The sequence below is a fragment of the Nerophis lumbriciformis genome, linkage group LG34 (assembly GCF_033978685.3).
Source record: "Nerophis lumbriciformis linkage group LG34, RoL_Nlum_v2.1, whole genome shotgun sequence".
NCBI classification, from domain to species: domain Eukaryota; kingdom Metazoa; phylum Chordata; class Actinopteri; order Syngnathiformes; family Syngnathidae; genus Nerophis; species Nerophis lumbriciformis.
Genome location: NC_084581.2, coordinates 10449901 through 10476405, shown reverse-complemented (window position 1 = coordinate 10476405; position 26505 = coordinate 10449901). Strand labels below are relative to the sequence as shown.

Here is a 26505-nt window from a genome sequence, read left to right as displayed (position 1 = left end):
GGGACGTGAGGGAGGGACGCCCTTCGCGGTTAGCGAGGCTCAGGACGTCGGGTTCAGATATCAAACAGAAGCTTTTTCCTGCCCAATCCCGTCTGTTCCTCTGAGCTAAAACACCAAAACAGTTTTGGGTGTCAGGAAGTGTGCATGGAGGCAATTTGCAACAATCCTCCTTCTCATGTGTGCTAACCTAATTTCCAGCAGGTGACACTTACATCGTGGGGCAGGTATTCCTCAGAGCGCACCACCAGGCTCCTGACCACGTCGCCCCCGCTGCCGTTGCCAAGGTGACCGTCCGACACGTTGTGGGGGGAACAGTGCTTGAATGTGTGGGCGCTGGCCACGATCTGACCCTGGATGGCGGCGCCCACCAGCGTCCCCAAAACCTCCAGGGTCATTCCTGGGACCGCAAACACAATCATTCATCAGTCAAAAAAAATGACATGAGTTTATTGAGATAGGGTTGGAAAATCTGACCTAAATATGAGTTTGAAAATATGTTCTAAATATATTAAGACAGAGTTGGAAAATATTGAATACGGTAGATATATTGAGAATATGATATAGATACATTTAGATTATTAATTGAACGGATGAAATAGATTCTAAATAGATTGAGTTGGGTTGGAAAAGAGATATTGCGATAGAGTTGGAGAAGAGAATGTAGATATATTTAGATAGTTGGAAAATATATACAGTCGTGGTCAAAAGTTGACATACACTTGTAAAGAACATAATGTCATGGCTGTCTTGAGTTTCCAATCATTTCTACAACTCTTATTTTTTTGTGATAGAGTGATTGGAGCACATACTTGTTGGTCACAAAAACATTCATGAAGTTTGGTTCTTTTATGAATTTATTATGTGTCTACTGAAAATGTGACCAAATCTGCTGGGTCAAAAGTATACATACAGCAATGTTAATATTGACATATACATGTCCCTTGGTAAGTTTTACTACAATAAGGTGCTTTTGGTAGCCATCCACAAGCTTCTGGTTGAATTTTTGACCACTCCTCTTGGTGGAGTTTAGCTAAATTTGTTGGTTTTCTGACATGGACTTGTTTCTTCAGCATTGTCCACATGTTTAAGTCCGGACTTTGGGAAGGCCATTCTAAAACCTTAATTCTATCCTGATTTAGCCATTCTTTTACCACTTTTGACGTGTGTTTGGGGTCATTGTCCTGTTGGAACACCCAGCTGCGCCCAAGACCCAACCTCCGGGCTGATGATTTTAGGTTGTCCTGAAGAATTTGGAGGTAATCCTCCTTTTTCATTGTCCCATTTACTCTCTGTAAAGCACTAGTTCCGTTGGCAGCAAAACAGGCTCCAGAGCATAACACTACCACTACCATGCTTGACGGTAGGAATGGTGTTCCTGGGATTAAAGGCCTCACCTTTTCTCCTCCAAAAATCCATCCATCGATCCATCCATTTTTCTACCGCTTATTCCCTTCGGGGACGCGGGGGGCGCTGGAGTCTATCTCAGCTACAATCGGGAGGAAGGCGGGGCACACCCTGGACAAGTCGCGACCTCCTCGCAGGGCCAACACAGATAGACAGACAACATTCACACTCACATTCACACATTAGGGCCAATTTTTAGTGTTGCCAATGAACTTATCCCTCCAAACATATTGCTGGGTATTGTGGCCAAACAGCTCAATTTTTGTTTCATCTGACATGACATGGACAAAGATAAGACCTTCTGGAGGAAAGTTCTGTGGTCAGATGATTTGGTCACATTTTCAGTAGACCCATAATAAATTCATAAAAGAACCAAACTTCATGAATGTTTTATGTGACCAACAAGTATGTGCTCCAATCACTCTATCACAAAAAAATAAGAATTGTTAAAATTATTGGAAACAAGACAGCCATGACATTAAGTTATTTACAAGTGTATGTAAACATTTAACCACGACTCTATTACAGTTTTTTCCAATTGCTTACACACTAAATTTTTAATTTTCACAAAGTTAACAAAGTCTACACTCAGTAAACAAAACTACTGTGCAGATTTGCCTAACATTAGGCATAGACTCTGCTTCACACCTTCCCATCTTACACATGTGATGTGGATGAGATACTATGGCCTGATCCAGCTAGACGGGCACGTGATGATTAGAATCAGTAATTGAGGATTTTGGTACGTTCTTTCATGGAGTTGCTGTTGCCTCAGTCTGCACATGTAGCCTATACTCTATGCTGTCATTTTTATTTATCTCCAGATTTTTTTTTAAACCTTTTTATCTGTCTCAGATTTACGTACAGGCCCACTTCAAAGTAAACAATGATGATTGCTATGAATTTGCCAATATAGTTTGTCAAGTTCCAGTAATCATTCATCACATATGCTAAAAAGGTTGGACAAAATGCCCCAAACATGTGAGTTCTTATAGTAAAAAGGTTTTTTTACAAATGTGTTTTGTATTTATCACTGTTCTGGGTAACTCACTCCAATAGTGTCTTACCATTTGAAGTCTGTGTGAGTGAGATGACAATAAAACTGCTTTTATTGCAAAAAATACTTGCTTTATTTTGCTGAATGGGCATATGTTTTGACCAAAGTGTGTCATTTTGCAAATAATCTAGGAATTCAGAAAATTTAATGTGGTGTTTGGAAAAAAGACACGGAGTTAGTAAAATTGTGTGTAAGCAAATGGAAACAACTGTAAAATAGGGTTGAAAAAGATGATATAGATAATATATTGTGATAGCGTGAGTAAAGATGAGTTAGATACATTGAGATAGAGTTGTAAAAGATGAGATATATTCAGATAGAGTTAGAAAAGATCTTACGGTATGCGGTGGCTGAGTCTCGTTCTCGCTGGTCTGCGCTCAGGAACATGGTGAGAGCAGAGTAAGGCACATGGTAGCACTGTGACAGCAGACAACACATAGCAGACGTTTGTGTCAGGTCAAAGGTCATCACTCACCACCAGTAACAACCTTGCGTCATTACATATCATAGCAGGAATTCTGTTGATTTTGATAGCCATTTGGTTGAGGTATTTTGTAGATGGTAGATTGTACTTGGTAATTGGGATTTGTTATATATTGTATATCCATCCATCCATTATATTATATAAAAATATAATATAATATATCAATATAATATATCAGTATAAATTATATACAGTATGTATAATATGTAAATATTACATCTACTGTATGTTATATTTTATATTGCTATTATGGTACATTTTTTGTCTACTTTATATCTGCATTATCCTTTCCATCCTTACCCTTTCCATCCTTTGTAACTGAGCTAGTGTGTGGAACAATTTCCCCTGTGGATCAATAAAATTTGTCTAAGTCTAAGTCTAAGGTCAAAGGTCAAGTGTTTTGTGTGTCCTCCATTGTTACAAAATGTTGTCATCCTTTGAGGGGTTTTACGCAAGGCCAGAGTAAGAATCCTGTTGGTTTTGGTATGTCTTTACCTACATCAAAGAAGGGACCTTTTTGTTTCCATGACATTTTATTTCATGAGTCTGGTACCCCAGCAGGCACAAGACATTAAAACAACCTTGAAAACTTGTTAAATTAGGTCCTGATGTTGAGCAACTCAAACATAACGTTGAAAAACATGCTTTTTGACGACGTTTAATCAATGTTGGGTTCTGATGTTGATTTGACCATTGAATTTTGGTCATTTCCCAACCAATATTCTACAGCACAAGTACATTGTTGAAACAACATGCTTTTTAATAACGTTTAGTCAATGTCAGGTTGTGACGTAGATTTGACCATTGAAATTTGGTCATTTCCCAAACAACAATGTGGATGTTGGACATCAACGTTGTCTCAATTTACAAATACAACTATTTTGTAACGTTGTTTCAAAGTCAGTTTTAAAGGACATGTATATACAAAACCTAAAACCAGTGAAGTTGGCACGTTGTGTAAATCGTAACTAAAGACAGAATACAATGATTTGCAAATCCTTTTCAACCTATATTCAATTGAATAGATTACAAAGACCAAATATTTAATGTTCTTTGTTATTTTTTGCAAATATTAGCTCATTCGGAATTTGATGCCTGCAACATGTTTCAAAAAAGCTGGTACAAGTGGCAAAAAAGACTGAGAACATTGAGGAACGCTCATGAAACATGTAACACAGTGGTAAAAAGGCTCCTGTGCCAACTTTTTAGCAACATGTTGCTGCCATTAAATTCTAAGTTAATGAAAAAAAAATGTAGTTTCTCAGTTCGAACATTAAGTATCTTGTCTTTGCAGTCTATTCAATTGAATATAAGTTGAAAAGGATTTGCAAATCATTGTATTCTGTTTTTATTTACAAATTACACAACGTGCCAAATTCACTGGTTTTGGGTTTTGTATAATCAATGTCTGTATCAATGTCTTATGCCTGATTTTACCAGAGTCATTTTTTATTTGTTTGTCGAGTGTTATGCTCTTGTCAAAGCTAGAAATCTGTCGGTTTTTTCTACTGTAACACGACTTCAAAGTACGAATCCAGTTGATTTTGGTGGATTTTACACCAATAATGCCAAAGTAATAATATTGTAGATTTTGGTGGATTTTTACACTAAATCAAAGATAGAAACCTGTACATTATTTTGTACTGTGACATGACATCAATGCAATAATCCCGTAGATTTTGGTGAATTTTACCCCCAATTATCCTAAAGCAATAATCTTGTGGATTGTTACACTAAATCAAAGTTAGAAACCTGTAGATGTACTTGTACTGTAACACTACATCAAAGCAAGAATCCAGTTGATTTTGGTGTTCATCCCCTATTCATATCAGACTAAGCACAGGAACCCTGTTGATTTTGGTGGGAACAACATCAGTGCAAGAACATTAGTGTTGTACATAATGTCAGGACATTCTGCATTGTTGTCAACTACTGCGCTGCGGCTACACACCCTGCGTGTTCGTGGGCCATCTGATTAGACACGCAAACACACGGATCATCTCACCATGAGGGATAGTAAAGAATTTTACCCGCCATGTTGTTTCCTGCAAGGTGTACTTATCAAGCAGTTAGCGTGACGTGCTACACAGACCGCGGCTCGGCGTGATGAATGGAGTGTCGTGACAATTGGCACCCAAAAATAGCTCCACTCTCTCTTTGAGGTGATGGAGGCTCTGATCAGAAGGGTAAATCCCAAAGATGAGCCAGACACTGTAATCATTTCTGTGTGAAGCTTCACCTTCGTGTGCTAAAATGGAGAATCTTATGATGCATTTAATGAACTTTGAGTGTGTTTAAGTTCCTGTCAGTGGGCCTTGGCTTGGCTGAAAATGCGTCAAAACATGCACCCCTACTGTTTCTGCAGTGCTGTTATTTTTCTGACAAATACACCACATGGTGGCGCTGTTATTAAACCCCAAAATATGACCCCCCACACATCTGATTTACTCGAAATTTCCCACGTGGCTGTATGTTTTCAATTGTAACTTCCAGGTGTTTAGCTGGATCAATGAAATTTGGTGCAAACCTTGAGGGGACTGAAAAGCACAATTTGAGCAATAATGGGGGAAAACTTGGCCTTTATGAACTCAGCTACTAATTCTTCATTCAGCATTTTCCTAATGATTATACCTGTTTGAGAATATCTGTATTACATGTATGCTAGCATGTCTTCCAAACTGTTTTGACTAGCTTTTTTACTTCCAATACCGATATTGGGGCCTTGGGTATTGGCTGAAACCAATATTGAGCCCATACAATATCAGCATGAATAATACATACTATTATTTTGTAGTGTATAATGTAATAAATGTTTTGTTCTAATGGAATTACCCCAACAGAGGACAATAGCATAGGTATAAAAACACCAACATTTTAATTCAATGTCTAGATTGGATTAATGCTGTTTTTAAATTGAAGTTTTTTGCGACACAAAATGAACACAGTAATTCATTAAGATTATGCAGTAAGTTAAATGATGCGGACACATTTGTTACTGGATACTTTCCAATATACTTCCGCCTTGGAGACTTTGTATGTGTAAGTAGTATGCACTTATAATTATTTGATACTTGTTTATTTCACCAAGACTTGTGTTTTAGACTTCCATATTGTTTAATTAACTCTCATGTTTGCGGACGACACTACCCTCATCGGGCTCATCTCGGATGGTGACGAGTCCGCCTACAGGAGAGAGGTGGACCGGCTGGCGTCCTGGTGCAGCCTCAACAACCTGGAGCTGAACGCCCACAAAACAGTGGGGATGATCTTGGACTTCAGGAAAGTCAAAGCCCCACCATCCCCCCTCACCCTGATTAACTCTCCCACCCCCGTCTCCATTGTGGACTCCTTCCATTTCTTGGGCACCACCATCACCCAGGACCTCAAGTGGGAGCCGACCATCAGCTCCCTCATCAAGCAGGCCTAGCAGAGGATGTACTTCCTGCGGCAGCTGAAGAAACGGAAGATGCCGACCGAGATGCTGGTGCAGTTCTACTCAGCAATCATCGAGTCCATCCTCACCTCCTCCATCACCGTGTCGTTCCCCGGCGCGCATGGTACATGCTGCTTGGAAGGTGATTGGCTGCAAACTCCCACCCCTCCAGGACCTGTTCTCCTCCAGGACCAGGAGATGTGTGGATCGGATCACAGCTGACTCTTCTCAGCCTGGACACAAACTATTCTCCCCTCTCCCCCCAGGCAGGAGACTACGGTCCATCCAGACCCACACCTCCCGCCACCTGAACAGTTTTTTCCGCTCGGCCATCAGACACATGAACAACAACAAGATCTGATAGCTCAGTTACAGCTCATATTATTCTATTCTGTGTTCTATGTGTTTTATGTTGCACGATTGCGCCAAATAAAATTCCTAGTTTGTAAACCCGTTCTCAAACAATGGCAATAAAAACCCTTCTGATTCTGATTCTGATTCTGATTCTGACTTATTACGTATGTCCAGCTTATTGCTATTGTGTGCATAGCTGTTGTGTAGCTGCTATAGCAGACCTGGGCAATTATTTTGACTCGGGGGCCAAATTTAGAGAAAAAAAATTTGTCTGGTGGCCGGTATATCTATTTTTAGGAACACTAATACAAAACCTCACAATAATGTCTGATTGAATGCTAAAAACGTTTTGACAGACCGCCCTAAAAAACAGAATGGAATTTTACATTTTTCTATGAAGGATAAAACACAGAATATTGACAACATATGAACGCCACACCCCCTCTTTATCGACATATTTTACAATCAAGCAAAAAGAGACAAAAATGCAACAAACAGCGAAATATGAACGCAAAGGGTAAAAAAACCCCACCTACAATCTGATATATCTCATATATCACTAAGCTTTAGAACTTTGTTGTGAAAATTTCCTTCAGCGTCTGTCCCTGACACCCACATTTCAGGCTGACACTTTGTGGAAACACTCCCCACCCACACTGCTTGGTGCCTCGTCTGAAATGCTGTGACTTACATTACCATAGTAACTAATTCGATTACCATTGTAACTAGTATATCATGCAAAAGTGCAGATTCCAACCATTGAAATAATTTGTATAGTTCAAGACTTACGGTCATTTGAAAACATCACTGCACAACATAATGGCAGCTACAGTTTCCATCTTAAAGATCTAAAAAAATGATTTGGGAATGTCCGGCGGGCCAGATTGAAATACTTAACGGGCCGCATGTGGCCCCCGGGCCTTAATTTGCCCAGGTCTGTGCTATAGTCTAGCATGTTTACCTTTTGTAAATGACTTGACTAAAATACAAGAAAAACCCAGACTTGTGTGCTTATTGGAGGACATTTAGATAGTATAGTGTATATGAGCCTTATATCGGAGAGTTTAGATGCAAGCAGCTATCATCCGATGCTTGCGTTTTTTCTGATATCGGGCTGATATCTAGGGTCGATATTGGAATGAGACACGCCTAACTTTAACCTCATCCCTAAAGGGGCACCACAACAATAGTGTAGCTTGTACTCACAGTGATGAGTGTCTGATAGAGGCAGTAGAATCCGAGGTACCACACAAACCTCCCGGTGGTGAAGGGAGGAACGTACCAGAGGTAGAAGTAGGAGACCACCAGGAACGGCGTGCAGCCCAACATCCTGCAGAGCGACACCATTTTAAGGACATCTGATTGCCACCAATCAAATCACATGGTATTAATCTGACTGTTATGTAACGTCATGCTGACCTCAAATAAATGAGGCCGTGTTTGTTGACATCACAGCGGCGCTAAGCTGTCTGCTCAAACCTCTTTGAATAATGCAAACATCAGAATCAGATTTATTGGCCAAGTATGTTAGCTCACAAGGAATTTGACTTCATTTTGGACTATTCTCTCTTTGTTCAATGTAAGAAATAAAGAAAAACCCAACAACTACAAGAAAGCACAGGACCATGGCACCATCTTGATAGGAGAAACAAGAAGGGAAACATTAAAGAACACAAAGGACATAAAAAAGAACTGATGCAACCAGCTGGGGACGGCGTGGCAAAGTTGGTAGAGTGGCCGTGCCAGCAATCGGAGGGTTGCTGGTTACTGGGGTTCAATCCCCACCTTCTACCATCCTAGTCACGTCCGTTGTGTCCTTGGGCAAGACACTTCACCCCTTGCTCCTGATGGCTGCTGGTTAGCGCCTTGCATGGCAGCTCCCGCCATCAGTGTGTGAATGTGTGTGTGAATGGGTGAATGTGGAAATACTGTCAAAGCGCTTTGAGTACCTTGAAGGTAGAAAAGCGCTATACAAGTATAACCCATTTATCATTTATCATTTAGCTGCCACTTCAGAGGCGCTATTTGTACATATAGCTACAACAGTAAAACACTAACAAAGATAAATCTGTTTATCACCAATTGCTCACTTATGAGGAAAAACTGCCTTCCTCAGGCTTTTCTACGCATCCTAAAAGGATGACTGAAGCTTTGCCACTTATCCGTCAGTCAGCTCCAGATGTAACTTGTAGCATTAAAAGTATAACCTGACATGATGTTGCTGTTAAAATGCAAGAGTATTGTTAGCATATAGCTAACATAGTTATGCTGGTGTCGCTGAAGTTTGTGTCCCACTCCTAAATGTTACGTTGTTGTATGTGGTACTATATCACATACAACAACATATATCGCTGATATATGACATATGTTATGTTACACTGGACAAGAGCAGAGTTACAGTGTGTTTGTAAAAAGTGCATCACATCCATTAGCATCAGTGGTGGCCCCAGGCCCTTTTCTGCATGATCATATAGAGATAAAAATATATTTTATTTTCAATTAAGATTTTCTACATATATAAAAGCTGTCATCGTAGGTTAACGGTGCACATACAGTTGATATAGTTGACAGTTGCAATAGCCAATCAGATCACAAGTTGTTGACGGTAGGCCTCCTAGGTTGCCACACGAACTGTTGAAGGTGAAGTGAACGCCCCTGTGATTGGATACTCACTGGTGACTCACAAGTGAGTATCCAATAACAAGTTGTGAGTTGTGAGAGCAGGAAGTGCTATGCAAATCAACAGAGGCGCACCGGAGCCACACTCGGCCAGCAGAGAAATCTCGGCTTTTTTAACCCACAATGGCAGAAGGAGAGCATAATGTTGATTAGGTTGTAGATATATAATCGCAAGGCCATTTTCAGGAAGGACATTTCAAGAGAAACTAGATCGCGTGAGACGAGGTCGGCCGACCCCCGAACTAGCTAACCTGTCCGAGCCGGTAAAATGGTTTGTCCGCCACTTCCAATATGAGCGGGACCACTGTGTGTTGCAAATTGTAAATTTGTATATTCTATTTCCTTATTTTTTCACGTTCAAACATGTTTTTACAATTATTTCAATTTAGAGATATGTTTTGATTGCTTATGCGGATTTTTAGATTTTTAAATAGCTCGTTTTGTACACTGTTGAGTTTTTTCAATGCTCAGTAGTGCGCAAGTGTGTTTCTGTATAGCAGGGGTTCCCATCACGTCGATCGCAAGCTACTGATCACAATCATTGTCAGTCGATCGCCAGCCTGGCATTGATAAAATAGACCTAAAAATTAGCAATTATCAATCTTCACTATGGCATCCGAGGGTCTTGTGAGATCTGAGGTCTGGTGGCAGCGAGATCATTATTAATTAAAAAAAAAGGCCGACATGAAGGCGATAAACACTTTTTATTTCAACAGACTCTCGCGCCATACCTGCTGTCAAAAAACTAAAGACCGACTGCACAGTTCCTGTCTTCACAATAAAAGCGCTGCATCATCCTGCCTGCGCTAACAAAATAAGAGTCTCAGGAAGCCAGAGAGCTAACAAACTAGCAAGACACGGAGTTTGCCGTCAATGGAGTTCTTGTAAAGTGTATAAAAAGGAGTATGGAAGCTGGACAAATAAGATGCCAAAAACCAACCACTTTCATGTGGTATTAGACAGCAATAAGGATTTTTTTTTCTCCTCCATTCGAAAATGTGGACGTTATCATCACTACTGTCTGATTCCAATCAATGCAAGTCATCAGAATCAGGTAATACACCAACTTATTTTCCTGTCTTCATGAAAGCAAATAATTGATATGTGTTAAACATGCTTGTATTATCATTAAACACCTTTAACTTGGTAACAAAAACATCCCTTTCATAAATAAATCAATATAAATTATATATATGAATGAGGTAGATCCCCTTGACTGTCAATTGAAAAGTAGCTCGCTTTGTGTGTCAAATCATCCCAAAAGTCATGACGTAATACACTACCTAGTGTGCCTCTGATTGGCTCGCCAGTGACTGACCATGTCTGTGACCCAGACCGCTCTGGCTGCAGTGCCCTCTGCTGGTTGTTCAGGGGAGTGTGTAGGTCACATTTATTTGTGCATCTGATTTGTGGGTGGAATGTCTCATCGACACAAAAGCAAAAAAGCGATCCACATATGCAAATTCAATACAAATACAAATACAAAATCGAACATATTTATATTCAAATCTCAAAAATATATTTACAAATACACGTTTATTTTGACAAATTCTTGATTTATTTGTATGTCACATTTTTACATTTATACATTTTATTTGTATATATTTTAAAATCTCAAAAATATATTTACAAATATGCGTTTATCTATACAAATTATTTATTTATGTATCACTATTGTATGTGTATTTATATATTTATTAATATATGCATATGTATTAATATCTTATTGATATATATAAGTTGATGTGAGACAATTCTACTTCCATATGCCACTGATTAGCATCAAAGTTCCAGACACACGGTGTTTGCTAAAGTACTTTTAAACTGTCTAAATTCCAGTATCAAGGCTAACATACTTTCAATAAATAAAACTATGAGATTTTTAACTTAAATGCAGTTTTCGTTTCCAGGTTTTGTGATGGAATTTAGGTGACTTGTCCAAAAATAGAGAGGGGCCACGACCTTTCACCTGCACCACAACAGCAATACTAAAAAAAAGCCATGGAGTGAACAAGTATATTCTGGCACTCTGCTCTTGATTGTTAGCGCTGACAAAAGGTGGCCAACAACGCTGGTGTTGCACTATTGGTGGGGCAGACAATGAAAGGCCCTGCCGCTTGTCAACGGGAGTGTTCGAATGTTCCTGCGAGATGCAGCACGGGGAGAGAAAGCGAGAGAGTGGGGTGAGGGCGAGTGAGAGGGCGTACCGAGGCACAAAAACAATGCTGATGACTTCCTGCTCTCTATCAAGCTGCAGTGTTTCGATAAGAGAGCAGCAATTACACTTTTTACGCCATCCATGAACAGAGTGGATGAGATGAGGTGGGAAAGGAACAGAAGGGATTTAAAAGTGCTGCAGTCGAGTCACTTTATCGTCATTCCTTATAAAGCGCAAGTTTCCAAACTTTTTACCAAATAAATTTGGCGCTACTTGTTCGCCCTTGCTCATAAACACATTATAATGAGACTGACTAGCCAAACAGTAGATGGCATCGTAACTCTGGTTCTTAACACCTCATGAGCACCTGCGGCCTCACGTAATAAGAGTTGCGTAGCTTTCCCACTAAAAATACAAGTGCGTTCAAATCCAAATAGCGTCCGAAAGATTAAATTCAGATGTATTTAAGTGTGCGCACGCACTAATCGAAACACATTTCTTTGTTCGCTGCAGTGCTGCATCCCGTTTAAAAAGATAAGTCGCTGCAGTGATACGTAAAACTTAAGAAGCGGTAAATGACTAATTACCCCCAATATAAAAAGAGTTTGTGCAATTTACAACGTAATGTGTTTATACTGTAGCCTGCTCACAGCCAGATTAAGAGTTTCATATGAAAATTATCTCATATCTGCGTCACAATCCTTTAAATTTAAAGAAAAAGTATACGAAAAACTTGGACTCTTGTTTGATTTCTCAATTTATTATTACAACCCAGGAGAGCTACTTGTGGTAGTCACAGGAATAGTTAGCAAAATGATCGCTTAGACAAATTCATAGACGTCCTAACAAATATGAATATGAAGCATTAAATGTATTGGCGAAAAAGTGAATTTTGTGTCCTTGCCTCGATCTTTTTTACATTGTTGAAATCTAATGTTGGCAAAGCCCCAACTACCACCTGTGTGTGTCGCCAAAGGATCCACAGTCTGTGGAAATGTGCGTATGTGAAGCATGAAGTTGGCGTGAGTGAGCACACATTTCCACCTGTAGTTTACTCTTGATACATCTCAAAATAGTGTACGGCAGGTTATTGTGCGTAAGCAAGCTTAATACATGATGTAGCAAAGGGATCTGTCTTCTTAAAGAGGAACTGCACTTCTTTTGGAGTTTGCCTATCATTCACAATCATTATGTAAGACAAGAACACAAGAGTTTTCTTTTTTTTTTGCATTTTAAATAGTAAATAAATACGTTTTAAAAAGTTTGCTTTAAATGGAGCCTATGGGAGTCGCTTTATTCTGCCTATAAAGCCCTTAAAAACAAGATTTTATATACATGCTGTAAGTATATATGTAATGTAGTAACAGGCACATTTATCATAACATTTAACATTTATGTATTTTGATCATTTTAAGCATAGGTGGTGCATTAATTTCAAAAACGCATTACAACATTCGCTTTTTTCTTCAACAATATCACTGATTATTACTCACTGCAGACTTCATGAGAGCCAACAAACATAATAAAACATCACTTACTGCACAATGTCTGCTGTCATTAAGATGCCGATTGATAAAATCTGGTTATTTTCCCGTTTAGCTGAAAAATGACTCATAATCCTGGCGAAGAAAAGGGTGGTGGAACCAAGCGTCTTTTCGCGTCGTTCTCGTCAAAGTTCTGACGTTCTGTCAAAGTTTACCAACTTGTCAGAATAAGTCCTCCTTAGATTTACCTTTACTGTCATTGTCAACAATATTTAGGGGGAGGTATTCCCACAGTCACTGTGTTCAGCAAAGACAAAGATAAAAATAGACACAAAGACAAAACATGAAAGTGGAAAAAGTAGTGGGGAGCCTCGAGCAGCTGCGTCTGTGCGCATCTTGTAAACGTATATATATACAAATAGTATGCTTCTTTTTTTTTTTAAAACATCCGTCGTCATGTCTTTCATAATGATTGTGAACGATGGGCAAAATAAAATTTAAAAAATTGTGCAGTTTCCCTTTAAAAGTGACTGGCAGCACGTATAGCAAACTTTTTTTGTCTTCTCATTTGATATTTTTGAAGGAAAAGTCAAACAAAAACTCGCCTTTCCCCGTCTAGAAGCACTCACAGGCTACTCTGTCTTGCTTGTGACAGAAAAAAAAAACACACACACAAAAGCGACAGAGGAAAGTTTATTTCTATTTCAATATTTCTATTTGTTTTGCTTTTAAGGTTTTTGCTCACGTTGTGTTCCTCCCACAGCGCCCACCAAAATTCCATGCACATGCGTCATGGCCCATTACGCAAATTAGACTATGATGCCGTGCAATTCTGAATGCAGACGCTGTTCTTTTGTCTTTTTTTTGTGCTTATTCCGACACAAGTCAATAATGTTCAGATTTGACTGTTTTGTTTACTGCTAAAAGCGGCACTCAACTTATTTTTACACGTATGCAACGGCTGATAGTGTAAAAAATACAAAAAAAATATATTTGTGTTACGTAGTAGATGATAACGATCTAACTGAATGTATTTTATAAACGTGGTTAACTTCTTTTTACACTTTTACGACAACTAGAAATGTTTCTTAAAAATGAGACGTACCAAATATTGGCCTTTGGCGCTCATTGTCGAAATAAAGATTTTAGTATTTCATTGTTTGCGTTTTTTTAAAGGTGGTTTACTCATTTTTACACTTGCATGACAGCTAAGAAATGAATAAAGGTTTTTATGGTGACAGTTTTTCACTAGGAACAGATCATTTCTATTTCCTATGAGAAAAAACATTTTCAAAATCCATTCAATCAGTGTCCTTGAAGGTTAAGATTATTTTACCTTTTCATATAAGGAAGACTGAGTTAAAATAGTGACTTTTAATTATGAGTATTGTTGAGTTGCCTTCACTGTCACCCTTGGAGCGTTGGTCTATTTTCCCTGCTGCAGCAAAGGGAAGCTGCTGTATTTAAATGCTAACCTCTTCTTAAAGTCCAAGCAACGATTTTGATATCTTTGCTTGACAGGACAAGCTGAGAAGGGAAAGGCACTTCCTGTCTTTCCACAAGGGAGGCTAAAAAACGGAGGTTTTCTGCATGGCAAATACGCCTGAAAGCATATGCATGAAGACATCCTGCATGCACCACACCTCATATTCATGTCCGCAAACAAACTCGGGCGAGAAGCCCTGCCTCGACAACCCACAGTCTCCAAAAGTGGAGGCGGAAGGTGATTTAACAAGCCTCCGCTTCAGTCTGCTCCTGAACCTGGTCCTCTTCCAAGTCCTGCCAGCTCATATAATGTTTCAATGTGTGCGTGATCTATGCAGGCAGCATTAAACACTGCTGATGTAATTACTGCCCATGCAGTATATTACACAAACACACACCGCCGCTTATAAAGTCACAGGAGGTAAAAGTGAATCAGGGCACTAAAAGCTGCAAATCCACATTGGCTAAAGCTAAAGCTATGTGAGATAGCAAAGGGGGAAAAACACCAACAAACAACATGGATGTCGGCCAAATGTGAAATGAGGTGTTACATAAATGCTACAGCTCATCACAGGGCGCGTCGGGAAGAGCGCAATTAAAGCAGCCCCATTAGCATCTCCAGCTGAGCAACGGCAAGCAGAAGCCTTTTTTTCTGTTCCCAAAAAACCCACACATAGCATTTTTGTATTTTTTTCAGTGCTTATTCCGGCACATGTCAATAATGTTCAGATTTGACTGTTTTGTTTTTTTGCTAAAAGCAGCACTTAACTTATTTTTACACTTATACAATGGTTGATAGTGTAAAAAAAATAATATGCATTACTTTATTTCTAATGTGTATTTTCTAATTCATTACTTTCTATTACGTATTTGCTAATGTTTTACTTTCTAATGTCTCGTTCAAATTTTAATATCTAATGTGTATTTTCTAACATTTTACTTTGTCATGCATATTTTCAATCATTTTTTAAATTTCTAATACTTATTTTGAAATGTTTTACTTTCTAATGCGGACAATCTTTTTTTTTTTACTTTTTAATGTGTATTTTCTGATGTTCTACTTTCTAATGCGTAGTTTATAATTTTTAATTTCTAATGCATATCTTAGAACATTTTACTTTTCCATGCGTATTTTCAATGTTGTTACTTTCTAATGCATATTTTCAAATTCTTACACTTTCTAATGTGAGTTTTCTAATGTTTTTACTTTCTGATGCATAGTTTTTCATTTTTCACTTTTAACAAATAGTTTGTTAGTTATAGTTTAAGTTTATTTAGAACATACAATTACTAATGCATCACATATTTCCAGTTGTTTAATTATGGCACATCCAAAAGGGAGTAGGAAGAAAAATAGTTTATTTAATCCCACCCCTTTTCATATCATAACAGTTTTTATCCCATTTATTTGATATTTTTCATATTTAATATTATTCATGTTTTTTACAATTTGAGTTTGTAATATTTTTTTTTATGTTTTAATGTGTATTTTCAAATGTTTTACTTTTTAATGCGTATATTGTAATATTTTACTTTCTCATGCGTATTTTCAATTTTTTTGTCACTTTCTGATGTGTATTTTCAATTTTTTTACTTTCTAATGCAAATTTATTTGATTTATAATTTTTGGCTAAAAAGCAAATGTCTGAAACTATCTATCATGCACCGCCGAGAGTAGTTAAATATCAAATTCCAGCTTTCGTTAAAAAATTCACCATTACAAATGAAGTACCATAAAACAAAAAAAATCCACTGTCATTTTGATTCATAAAATGTTAGCCAATAAAAGAAAATGACTAAAACAGCCCATCATGCAGCGTCAAAACAAGTGAAATGTCATTTAAATGAGTGAAGTAGTATTTTGTGTACTCCTGCTCACTGCTTGGTGGTGGTAATAAAAGGGTCGTACCAAGGCATGAGTCTGCCGATCTTGGTCCACTTGGTCTTGGTAATGAAGAAGCCGACCACGGGGTCCGTCAGGGCTCCCCAGGCCTTCCCGATGAACAGCACCATGGATGCTTGGAAGGCGTTGATCTGCGGCACATTCCTTTTTTTAAATTCATTTTTGGTCACATGACAATGTCCCCCTCTCTCAGACACGTTACCTGGGCTACGTCCAGTAGGTAGATTTGCAGGAAGAAGGCTGTGGCGCTGGCGGCCACCTCTTTGGGCACGCCTCCGATGGCGAAACACAGCTTATTGCACACCGACAACTTCTGATTGAGGTCTGTCTGTGAGAAAAATAACAAAAATAGGAATGTTTTTTCCAAGAATTTCATAGAAAATTCACACTAATTCGTAGTAAAATTAGAAAAGATTGGTTTTGTGCTCAACGAAATAACACAAAAACTCAAATGCATGTTTTAGACTTCAGACAACCACAACATACCCCATGACGTGCACCTTTTGGATTTTTTTGTCACGCATTCCAAACAGCACAAGTAGAGTTTGTGATGGGTACATTTATACATTTTTACTGGCTTAATTGACACTGCACTGATACTGTTTTTGAATTGGAAAAGCCGCTGCCTTTAACTTGCAAATAAAATGAATAATTAGCAAATACAATAGTTTTTTGTGCAGAAAAGGAATATGAAACGTGCAACTCTGGTCAATGAGTCAAATAGGAAACAGGAAAAAAACATTTACCCTTTTTGGGGCTATACATTTAAAACCATCCCACACTCTGGAAGTCTTTCCTTTTCTTAGTTCCATTTAGATCGATGATGGCAACACATATCGATGTCACTCCTCCAACTTTTTTTAGTACGAGCTCAAGAGTCAAAAGACGCGCTTCTTTATAAACACAGTTTGGTGCTTCACAGTCAAACGACACAGCAGATGTATCGCTCACATACTTTTTTTGACACACATATTGAGGTATCGAGGTACACAGTATCACTCCTTGTGTTTTATAATGCATCGATGCTTCTGTATCAATTGACCAGGGACGCCGCTAGGGATTTTGGGCCCCATGAAAAGAATCTTTACAGGGCCCCCAACACAGTGTCATTATTTTTTCTGTATTATAATTTCATCATCATTAGGGGCTTCTCTGGGCCTCCCTCCATCATGGGCCCCTAGAATCCGTCTCCTTTACCCCCCTTTTCGGCGCCCCTGCAATTGACCCATCACTAATTAAGTAATAATCTACTCAGTGGCCTTGTGGTTAGAGTGTCTGCTCTGAGATCGGTAGGTCGTGAGTTCAAACCCCGGCCGAGTCATACCAAAGACTATAAAAATGGGACCCAATACCTCCCTGCTTGGCACTCAGCATCAAGGGTTGGAATTGGGGGTTAAATCACCAAAAATTATTCCCAAGCGTGGCCACCGCTGCTGCTCACTGCTCCCCTCACCTCCCAGGGGGTGCACAAGGGGATGGGTCAAATGCAGAGGACAAATATCACCACAACTAGTTGTGAAATGTGACAATTATTGGTACTTTAACTTAACTTAACTTTAATTAAGCGTGTACTTGGGCTACTTAGTGGCCAAGTTGTGGAATTACACCTTCATCATAACCATAACAAATTAAGGGACTGATTTACGAGAAGATTCAAACACCACCTGGTAAACAAAGTGTGCAATCTATAAAGTAGCGTGTACTATTAGTCAGCGTGTTGCGTGTGATAGACTAACACTGCGTGTGCAATTGAGGAGTTCTGCAGACTGCCTTATTTAAATGAGGATTTTACATGCGCTATACAGGACCTAAACAAGGAGACACCCTCATTAACGGCACATTCCTGTCATCATGCTCCTATCTGTGGCTTTTTGTTGTGTTTCAAACAATCAGGAGACATCTACCACTTTTTATGGGCATTTTAGAAGCAGTCTTGCAGTGCATCTACATTAAAACCACTTCTTCTTTTTTTACCGGCGAAGGTGCACTCGTTATAGAGAGGCTGCACTTACTCCCCTCAAGACGGAAAAAATGCATATTTAAAAAGGCTTTTTTAATATAAGAAATAATATAATAAAATATATTCTATGCGGAAAAAAAGCACACCAAAACACATCAATTGCACTAGTTTTAATCCACCTTTTAAGTCCTCTAGAAGCTATAAAATTATAACATTATGTAGCTTATTAGATAATATGTCTAATATTTTTGATTTCCGACAGTTCAAAATGTTGACAAACACACGTAGGACGGAGGATTCTCATCTGTGCAGCGCGAGCACCGATGCTGCAGCCGTGTGTGGAACTGTCAGTTTGCACGTCCTTCTGACAAGTACTAAATAAAACGCAAAACAGTGCTCGCAAAACTATGATGAGTACTGATAAATCACATTGCGCGTGGAAAATAATTATATTTGCATCTCCTGGTATTGTGGCTGTTTTGATGATCAGCATATATCTTGCATATTAATGAAGACAGAGACGCAAAATAGATTGCACACCTTATTTTGCTCACTTAACGGACGCCATCCATCAGCTTTGCATGTGCTATCAGGTTGCACGTGTTTTAGTACACGCAAACCTTTAGTAAATCAAGCCTACAGTGTCCTAAATTTGTAAAAATGTAACATTTTTGGCTAATTGTTGTTTTAAAAAGCACAATAATCCCAAATGAAACTGCAACTGTATAAATATAACCTTTTCTTTTGTCCACAATTATGAGCTGAGCTGAATACAAAAAAAAATGCGCCTCTTGACACATCAACAGGCGCAATTACCAATTACTTTTTGTTTTGTCACCTATCGTTTCATCACTCGCTTTCTTCTGGGAATTAGGAGGTCAAAAAAGTGTACATTTAAAAAGAAAGAATTGTGTCATCATCCATTATTCACACAGTGAAGGATGAGGTAAGTGCTTTTAAAAATAGAAACTGACGGATATTACTCATAAGCACCGTCTAACAAGCAACAATAAAGAAGACTACTGTACATAAGTCACCTGTAGAAGTCATGTAACAGCAAAGGACATTTTTGGGTGAGTATTGTAATTCAGAAGGTTGCAAGATAAGCACATGCTGTATATTACATCCAGTGCTATAAATATAACATACTGTATGATAATAGTCGAGCAAGCAAGTCTCCTGTTTACTGTTCCTGACCTGCTCCTGTGAATGCCTCCTCTCAAAAAGAAATAAACAAACCGAGCAAAAATCAATAGACACTCCGGTAACAAGCCTGTTATTTACACGGCACCATCATCATCCTCATCATCACTTTCACAACCACAGCTAAAGCGTCCCGGATGTTTTCCGTGTCTATTTAAATGTGGACCGCCGTCGAGAAGCGCCACAACCCGCTGGAAATAAAAAACGCCCTAAAGTGTAACCAACCTCGGGCACTTTCACCGTCTAATGTTTACTGAGCAGTTAATTCCTTGCAAATAGGGTATGGTAATTGAACGTTCTCCCGTCGGTATGACTGACTGGATTTGTGCCCGTTTAAATATCACCCGGTTGCCGCCAAGAGCAAATAATCCAATAAATGTCAGTTTCATTTAAATCCAGTCCTGTAGAAGCCAAAACGTGAAAATTCTGCACCTTTATTTGGATTAGGACTGGATCTTTTGGGAACATACCAGACAATAAAATATATTTCCTTTTGCTTGGGTAATGCAGCGGCCCTAACAAAGTTTAGTAAGAATCTGCTGTAGTTTTTAGCTGACAAATCAAAGAATGGTGATTAAAACATAACCTTGCTTACAACAAAAATGCCCATATTCCCTCAACATGACACACTTGATTTCATGTAGCTTTGGTGTGATAGAATTATACAAGTAACTATAGATGTGTCACACCCTTTTGAGCCGCACGCCTAAGCTAGTAGTGGCAAAGTGTCAACAGGGCATTCCATTGCTGTGAACGGCACGAAAATTAAGACGACAAGAAGGCTGACACATTGTGCTGCATATTGTTGAATAATACACTATATTGCCAAAAGTATTTGGCCACCCATCCAAATGATGAGAATCAGGTGTCCTAATCACTTGGCCCGGCCACAGGTGTATAAAATCAAGCACTTAGGCATGGAGACTGTTTCTACAAACATTTGTGAAAGAATGGGCTGCTCTCAGTGATTTCCAGTGTGGAACTGTCATAGAATGCCACCTGTGCAACAAATCCAGTCATGAAATTTCCTCGCTCCTAAATATTCCAAAGTCAACTGTCGGCTTTATTATAAGAAAATGGAAGAGTTTGGGAACAACAGCAACTCAGCCACCAAGTGGTAGGTCACGTAAACTGACAGAGAGGGGTCAGCAAATGCTGAAGCGCATAGTGCAAAGACCTTCTGCACAGTCAGTTGCTACAGAGCTCCAAACTTCATGTGACCTTCCAATTAGCCCACTTACAATACGCAGAGAGCTTCAAAGAATGGGTTTCCATGACCGAGCAGCTGCATGTAAGCCATACATCACTAAGTCCAAAGTAAAGCGTCGGATGCAGTGGTGTAAAGCACGTCGCCACTGGACTCTAGAGCAGTGGAGACGTGTTCTCTGGAGTGATGAAACACGCTTTTCCATCTGGCAATCTGATGGACGAGTCTGGGTTTGGAGGTTGCCAGGAGAACGGTACATTTCGGACTGCATTGTGCCGTGTGTGAAATTTGGTGGAGGAGGAATTATGGTGTGGGGTTGTTTTTCAGGAGTTGGGCTTGGCCTCTTAGTTCCAGTGAAAGGAACTTTGAATGCTCCAGGATACCAAAACATTTTGGACAATTCCATGCTCCCAACCTTGTGGGAACAGTTTGGAGCGGGCCCCTTCCTCTTCCAACATGACTGTGCACCAGTGCACAAAGCAAGGTCCATAAAGACATGGATGACAGAGTCTGGTGTGGATGAACTAGACTGGCCTGCACAGAGTCCTGACCTGAACCCAATAGAACACCTTTGGGGTGAATTAGAACGGAGACTGAGAGCCAGGCCTTCTCGACCAACATCAGTGTGTGACTTCACCAATGCGCTTTTGGAAGAATGGTCGAAAATTCCTATAAACACACTCTGCAACCTTGTGGACAGCCTTCCCAGAAGAGTTGAAGCTGTTATAGCTGCAAAAGGTAGACTGACATCATATTGAACCCTACGGGGTAGGAATGGAATGGCACTTCAAGTGCACATGTGTATTATATTTATCCATGAGAGCATTTTTGTTGTAAATCGTGAGGTGTGTCTGTTAAAATCATGGTTGTTTTTACAAATGATGACAGATGTGAACAAGAGCATGTATTGTCTTTGTGTGATGATGTAAATGAGATGTGGTTGTATTGTATATTAAGTATGTGTCCATGAAAGGGCATTTTATGACTTTTTTCTTAACACTTGTGTATGATTTTATTGTCATAATTTTATTGCATGATTTTTGTATCACTTTAATTTAGGTAGCCAGGGACTGCAGATGGAAATTAGCTATTTAGCTATAATCTGGTACAGAACATATCTGTCTGTGAGTTTAATGTTTCTGTGCATTGTCCCTTCAAATAAAGACTAAACTAAATTAAACATGTGAGTCAAGGCAGGTGGCCAAATATTCTTGGCAATATAGTGTATGTCGTACGAGTGAAATAAGAACACTAGAAATGTTTCATAGGCCAGATTTTTTTTTTTATAATACATGTTGTGTTTTAATAGCACATGTTTTTATGTAGACCTAGGGTGACCAGGTGTCCGGATTTAGGGCGGACAGTCCGGATTTTTAATGCCCTGTCCGGCGTCCGGCGCAGCTTCAAGCCGGACACGTATTTGTCCTCCTTTTTGAGGCACTAAGCTTGAAGAGAGGAGTTTTTTCATCTTTGCTGGGCTGCAGCGCAATAGCCAATCAAAGACCGTAAAAAATGCCCCCAACGCAGTAACGTATCAAATGATTGGCTAAGAGCTGTGTCGGATACAAATCTGCTTATCATTGGTTAAAAAAGTAAACAAGGGTCCATGTGCTGTTGCGGCATTGACAGAAAGTTAGCATCATGCCAAAACGCAAGACCTCGTTTAATTCTGAATGGATAAAAGAGAACGAATTTATAACGAAAAGCAGTCGAGACTCATTCCATGGCTTCTGCACACTTTGTCGATGTGATGTCGACGTAAGTAGTCAGGGGAAAGCTGCAATTGAACGGCATGCGGGTGCGCGGATAAACATAAAAGTAATAAACGTGCGGCAAGTACCTCTTCAATGAGGACATTTTTTCGTGAAGTTTCGTCGCCCCTGGATGACAAGATAACCGCTGCGGAGCTGTGCAAGGTGTACCATGCTGTAAAGCAGTGGTTCTCAAATGGGGGTACGCGTACCCCTGGGGGTATGTAATGTAATGTAAGTTCATAAACTGAACATCAAATCAAGTAGGCTATTCCATTCATTACCATAAACCCAGAGTTTCCCCCCATGCCATGATGGTTTGACCCTCACTAAAATGTCTGTCAAAAAGAACTGTGAAAAGAAATGCAACAATGCAATATTCAGTCTTGACAGCTAGATTTTTTGTAGACATGTTCCATAAATATTGATGTTAAAGATTTCTTTTTTTGTGAAGAAATGTTTAGAATTAAGTTCCTGAATCCAGATGGATCTCTATTACAATCCCCAAAGAGGGCACTTTAAGTTGATGATTACTTCTATGTGTAGAAATCTTTATTTATAATTGAATCACTTGTTTATTTTTCAACAACTTTTTAGTTATTTTATATATATTTTTCCAAATAGTTCAAGAAAGACCACTACAAATGAGCAATATTTTGCACTGTTATACAATTTAATAAATCAGAAACTGATGACATAGTGCTGTATTTTACTTCTTTATCTCTTTTTTTCAACCAAAAATGCTTTGCTCTGATTAGGGGGTACTTGAATTAAAAAAATGTTCACAGGGGGTACATCACTGAAAAAAGGTTGAGAACCACTGCTGTAAAGCATCACCAGTCCTACAGAAGTTTAGACTGCGGCATGAAAGTGGACCGGGAGATTTTCAGTGACTAGCCCACAGCTAAAGGGATGGCCTGTGGCCGAACAAAAGCCAAGGCATTGTGCGAGAACGTCATCGCTCACTATTCAGTACAGGAACATACCGACTACATAAAAGAAAACAACCTACCCTTTTCCGTGGCAACCGACGCCTCAAATAAAGGAACAAACAAGTGTTTTCCCATTGTGGTAAGGTATTTTCACTTGATGAAGGCATCCAACATGTCCTGTTGGATTTTTATAGTGACAGCAACGAAACGTCAGAAGCCATAACAAACCAGCTGCTGGCAAAACTTGAGATGTCTGGCTTAGAGGTGAAAAACATGTCTGCATATGCAGCAGACAATGCCAGTGTCAATTGTGGCAAACATAACAGTGTGTATCAGAAGCTGAAACTGAGCCAAAAAGATGTGCTCCCTGCAAACTGTTTGGCCCATATTCTGCATAACGCAACCAGATATGCAGCAAGCAGCCTTGATGTTGATGTGGAAAATTTTTTGTGGCATTTTTCTTTTTATTATATATGTTAACTACATTTAAGTCCACACATGTTATGCTTTGTGGCACTCTGCACTTGAAAAGATTCATCTCAGTGGTCACTTTTTGAACACCACAATGTATTGAATAAATACAAATACTGTTAACAAACACTTGACTTTAATATTTTTTCCTATTCAGCCACACAAACATCATCTTTAAACCACTCAAAATTGTACTATAAATAAGGTATACCAGAGTCCTATGTACACCATAGTAATTTATTGATATGCCGCATAATGTCCTCCTTTTTGGTGTCATGGAAATGGTCACCCTATGTAGACCATAAAGTAAACTGCACTAAAATCGATTGAGAAATAGGCTAGTTATGATTTACTTTCAATGTACACATTGTATCTTGCACTTTACATAGGAAAGATGGCCGCCACATACGTGAGCTATTACAGCACGCTGATGTATCTACTTACATTTATGGTGATATTTAATAATGACTGACAAACTAGCTAACTAGCTAGTTAGCTCACAAAAGAGCTAAATTCTAACTGAAAAACAGTGCATCAAACTGCCTTTTCAGAATGTAGACAGGCCTTTATTTCTTCAACAAGAATATACTTAATATCATGTAGCTCTGGTCTGATTATGACAAGCTAGCTATAGCTGCTAGCTCCCACAACAGCTTAACACTCACCTAAGCTTAACCCTAACCATACCATATTGCAACAAACAGTATTTTTAGCATTTAGACAAAAGGCTTATATTATATTCCCTCAACATGAATATCATGTAGCTTTTTTGGAATAATGCTAACGGGACTGAAAAACTAGCTAACGGCGGTGGTGAGTCCTCTTTTGAAGAAGAGCAGTTTAGACCCAAACTTTTTTAATATCTATTGACCTGTATCCAACCTACAGTTCTTAAAAAGGATTTTGGAAAAAATGTTTTTTAAACGAGTCAACAACTTTTTAAATGGAAATAACATTTAAGAAATAACTCAGTCTGGTTTTAGGATTACCACCACACCAAGAAAGCACTTTCAAAAATTTTAAACAACATCAGGCGGAATTTAGATAATCAAAATCTCACCGTGTTGGTTCTGCTGGATAGAAGCGCTGCTTTTGATACAGACATTTTTGAATGAAAGAAACTGTTGTTCTCAATGTGTCCACTAGAGGTCGCAATAGCAATTATTTGTACTTATGTAGATGATGCTACATATGTAAACAAAAATAAACCACATGATGTTAGTACATCAGTCGAGGAAAATGAGCAAACTACATGAATAACATACTGTAATTTGATTCTAACATTATTTTTTTATCTTGATAAATTGAAAAGTAACACCAATCTGACACAAATTTAGTCAGAAAGTATAAATAACGACAAATAAAGGTAGAATACTATTAGTCGCAACATGTAACTTTAAAAAAAAACAACAACATTATGATTTGTACATTTTCAGAATGTGCTTGTTCTATTTTTAAACAAAGAAAACAATCTGAAGTTGTCTTTATGTTTAAGTTATCCTGCTGTGATTTTACCAGTCCGGCCCACTTAGGAGTAGATTTTTCTCCATGTGGCCCCCGATCTAAAATGAGTTTGACACCCCTGCAGTAGACCATCGCATTTTATCAAATAGACTCAGACACCTGGTCAGCCTCTCTGGTAGTGTTTTAACAGGTTTCGGTGTTTTTTTTATGTAGGTATGGATGCATGTTCCTCAGTAACCAATGATGTAGATGTGGGGTCCCCCATGGTCCAATTTTAGGCCCCATTATTTTTAATCTTTCTATACTGATCATCAGGTGACAAGGCATCGGTTTCCATAGTTACGCTAAAGATACACAGGGTATCCTGTGTCTTCTGAAGACACAGGATACCCTTTTTAACTGCATTTTAGACATCTAATCACGTATGGCAGTGGATTTCCTACAGCAGGCATACCATGTTACCATACAAAAAGGCAGAAAATCCCTTAACATTAATATACTAGAACATCATGTAGTTTTGGTGTAAACAAACGATCTAGCTGACTAGCACGCTTTACCCTAACTGAACAACCTTGCACATTTTCATCATTAAGCCAAAAATGTACAGTTTGAGATCCTTTATGTGTAAAATTGTCATGCTAACAAAAAAAACTAAAGACACTTTTTCTGCCTAATTTTCAGTCACTACTCTAGAAATGTTTTGAGTCATAGCTTTATGTTCTCACACGTGAATAAGAAGGAACTCTCAAAGGAGCTAATGGGTGCGCATGAAAGAGGAATAAACACCAAAGCGACCACATCTCCGAGTGAAACACTGTTATTACCCGGCCCTCGTTCTCTCTACTCTTACGTTTTTTTTCTTTTCGGGCCCTGTCAAAACATCAAGGGCCTGAGAGAGCAACAATTACCAGGAGAACCCGCTGTGTAATTATTCAATCTCAAGACAAGCGGCTGAGAGGTTATGTAAGTAAAGGCTGCAACTTCTAAACTCCTGCTGCAATTAGAACTAATTGGGAAGAAATCAAAGTCTTTGCTGTCTGCTGCCTCCACTCTGCTGATATGTGTGAAAATATCAT

General features: G+C 38.9%; 1 protein-coding gene across 2 annotated transcripts in view; it reads right to left on the bottom strand.

The window, feature by feature from the left end:
• mfsd2b (MFSD2 lysolipid transporter B, sphingolipid) overlaps positions 1-26505 on the bottom strand; it is a 61463-nt gene that overhangs the window by 14659 nt on the left and 20299 nt on the right. For both annotated transcript variants that reach the window (XM_061929428.1, XM_061929427.1), the window contains exons 3-7: positions 16644-16769; positions 16448-16572; positions 7939-8062; positions 2800-2878; positions 213-397 (exon numbers count right to left, since the gene is read on the bottom strand). In XM_061929428.1, coding sequence (XP_061785412.1) covers positions 213-397; positions 2800-2878; positions 7939-8062; positions 16448-16572; positions 16644-16769 — 639 coding nt within the window. The remainder of the gene's footprint in view (positions 1-212; positions 398-2799; positions 2879-7938; positions 8063-16447; positions 16573-16643; positions 16770-26505) is intronic.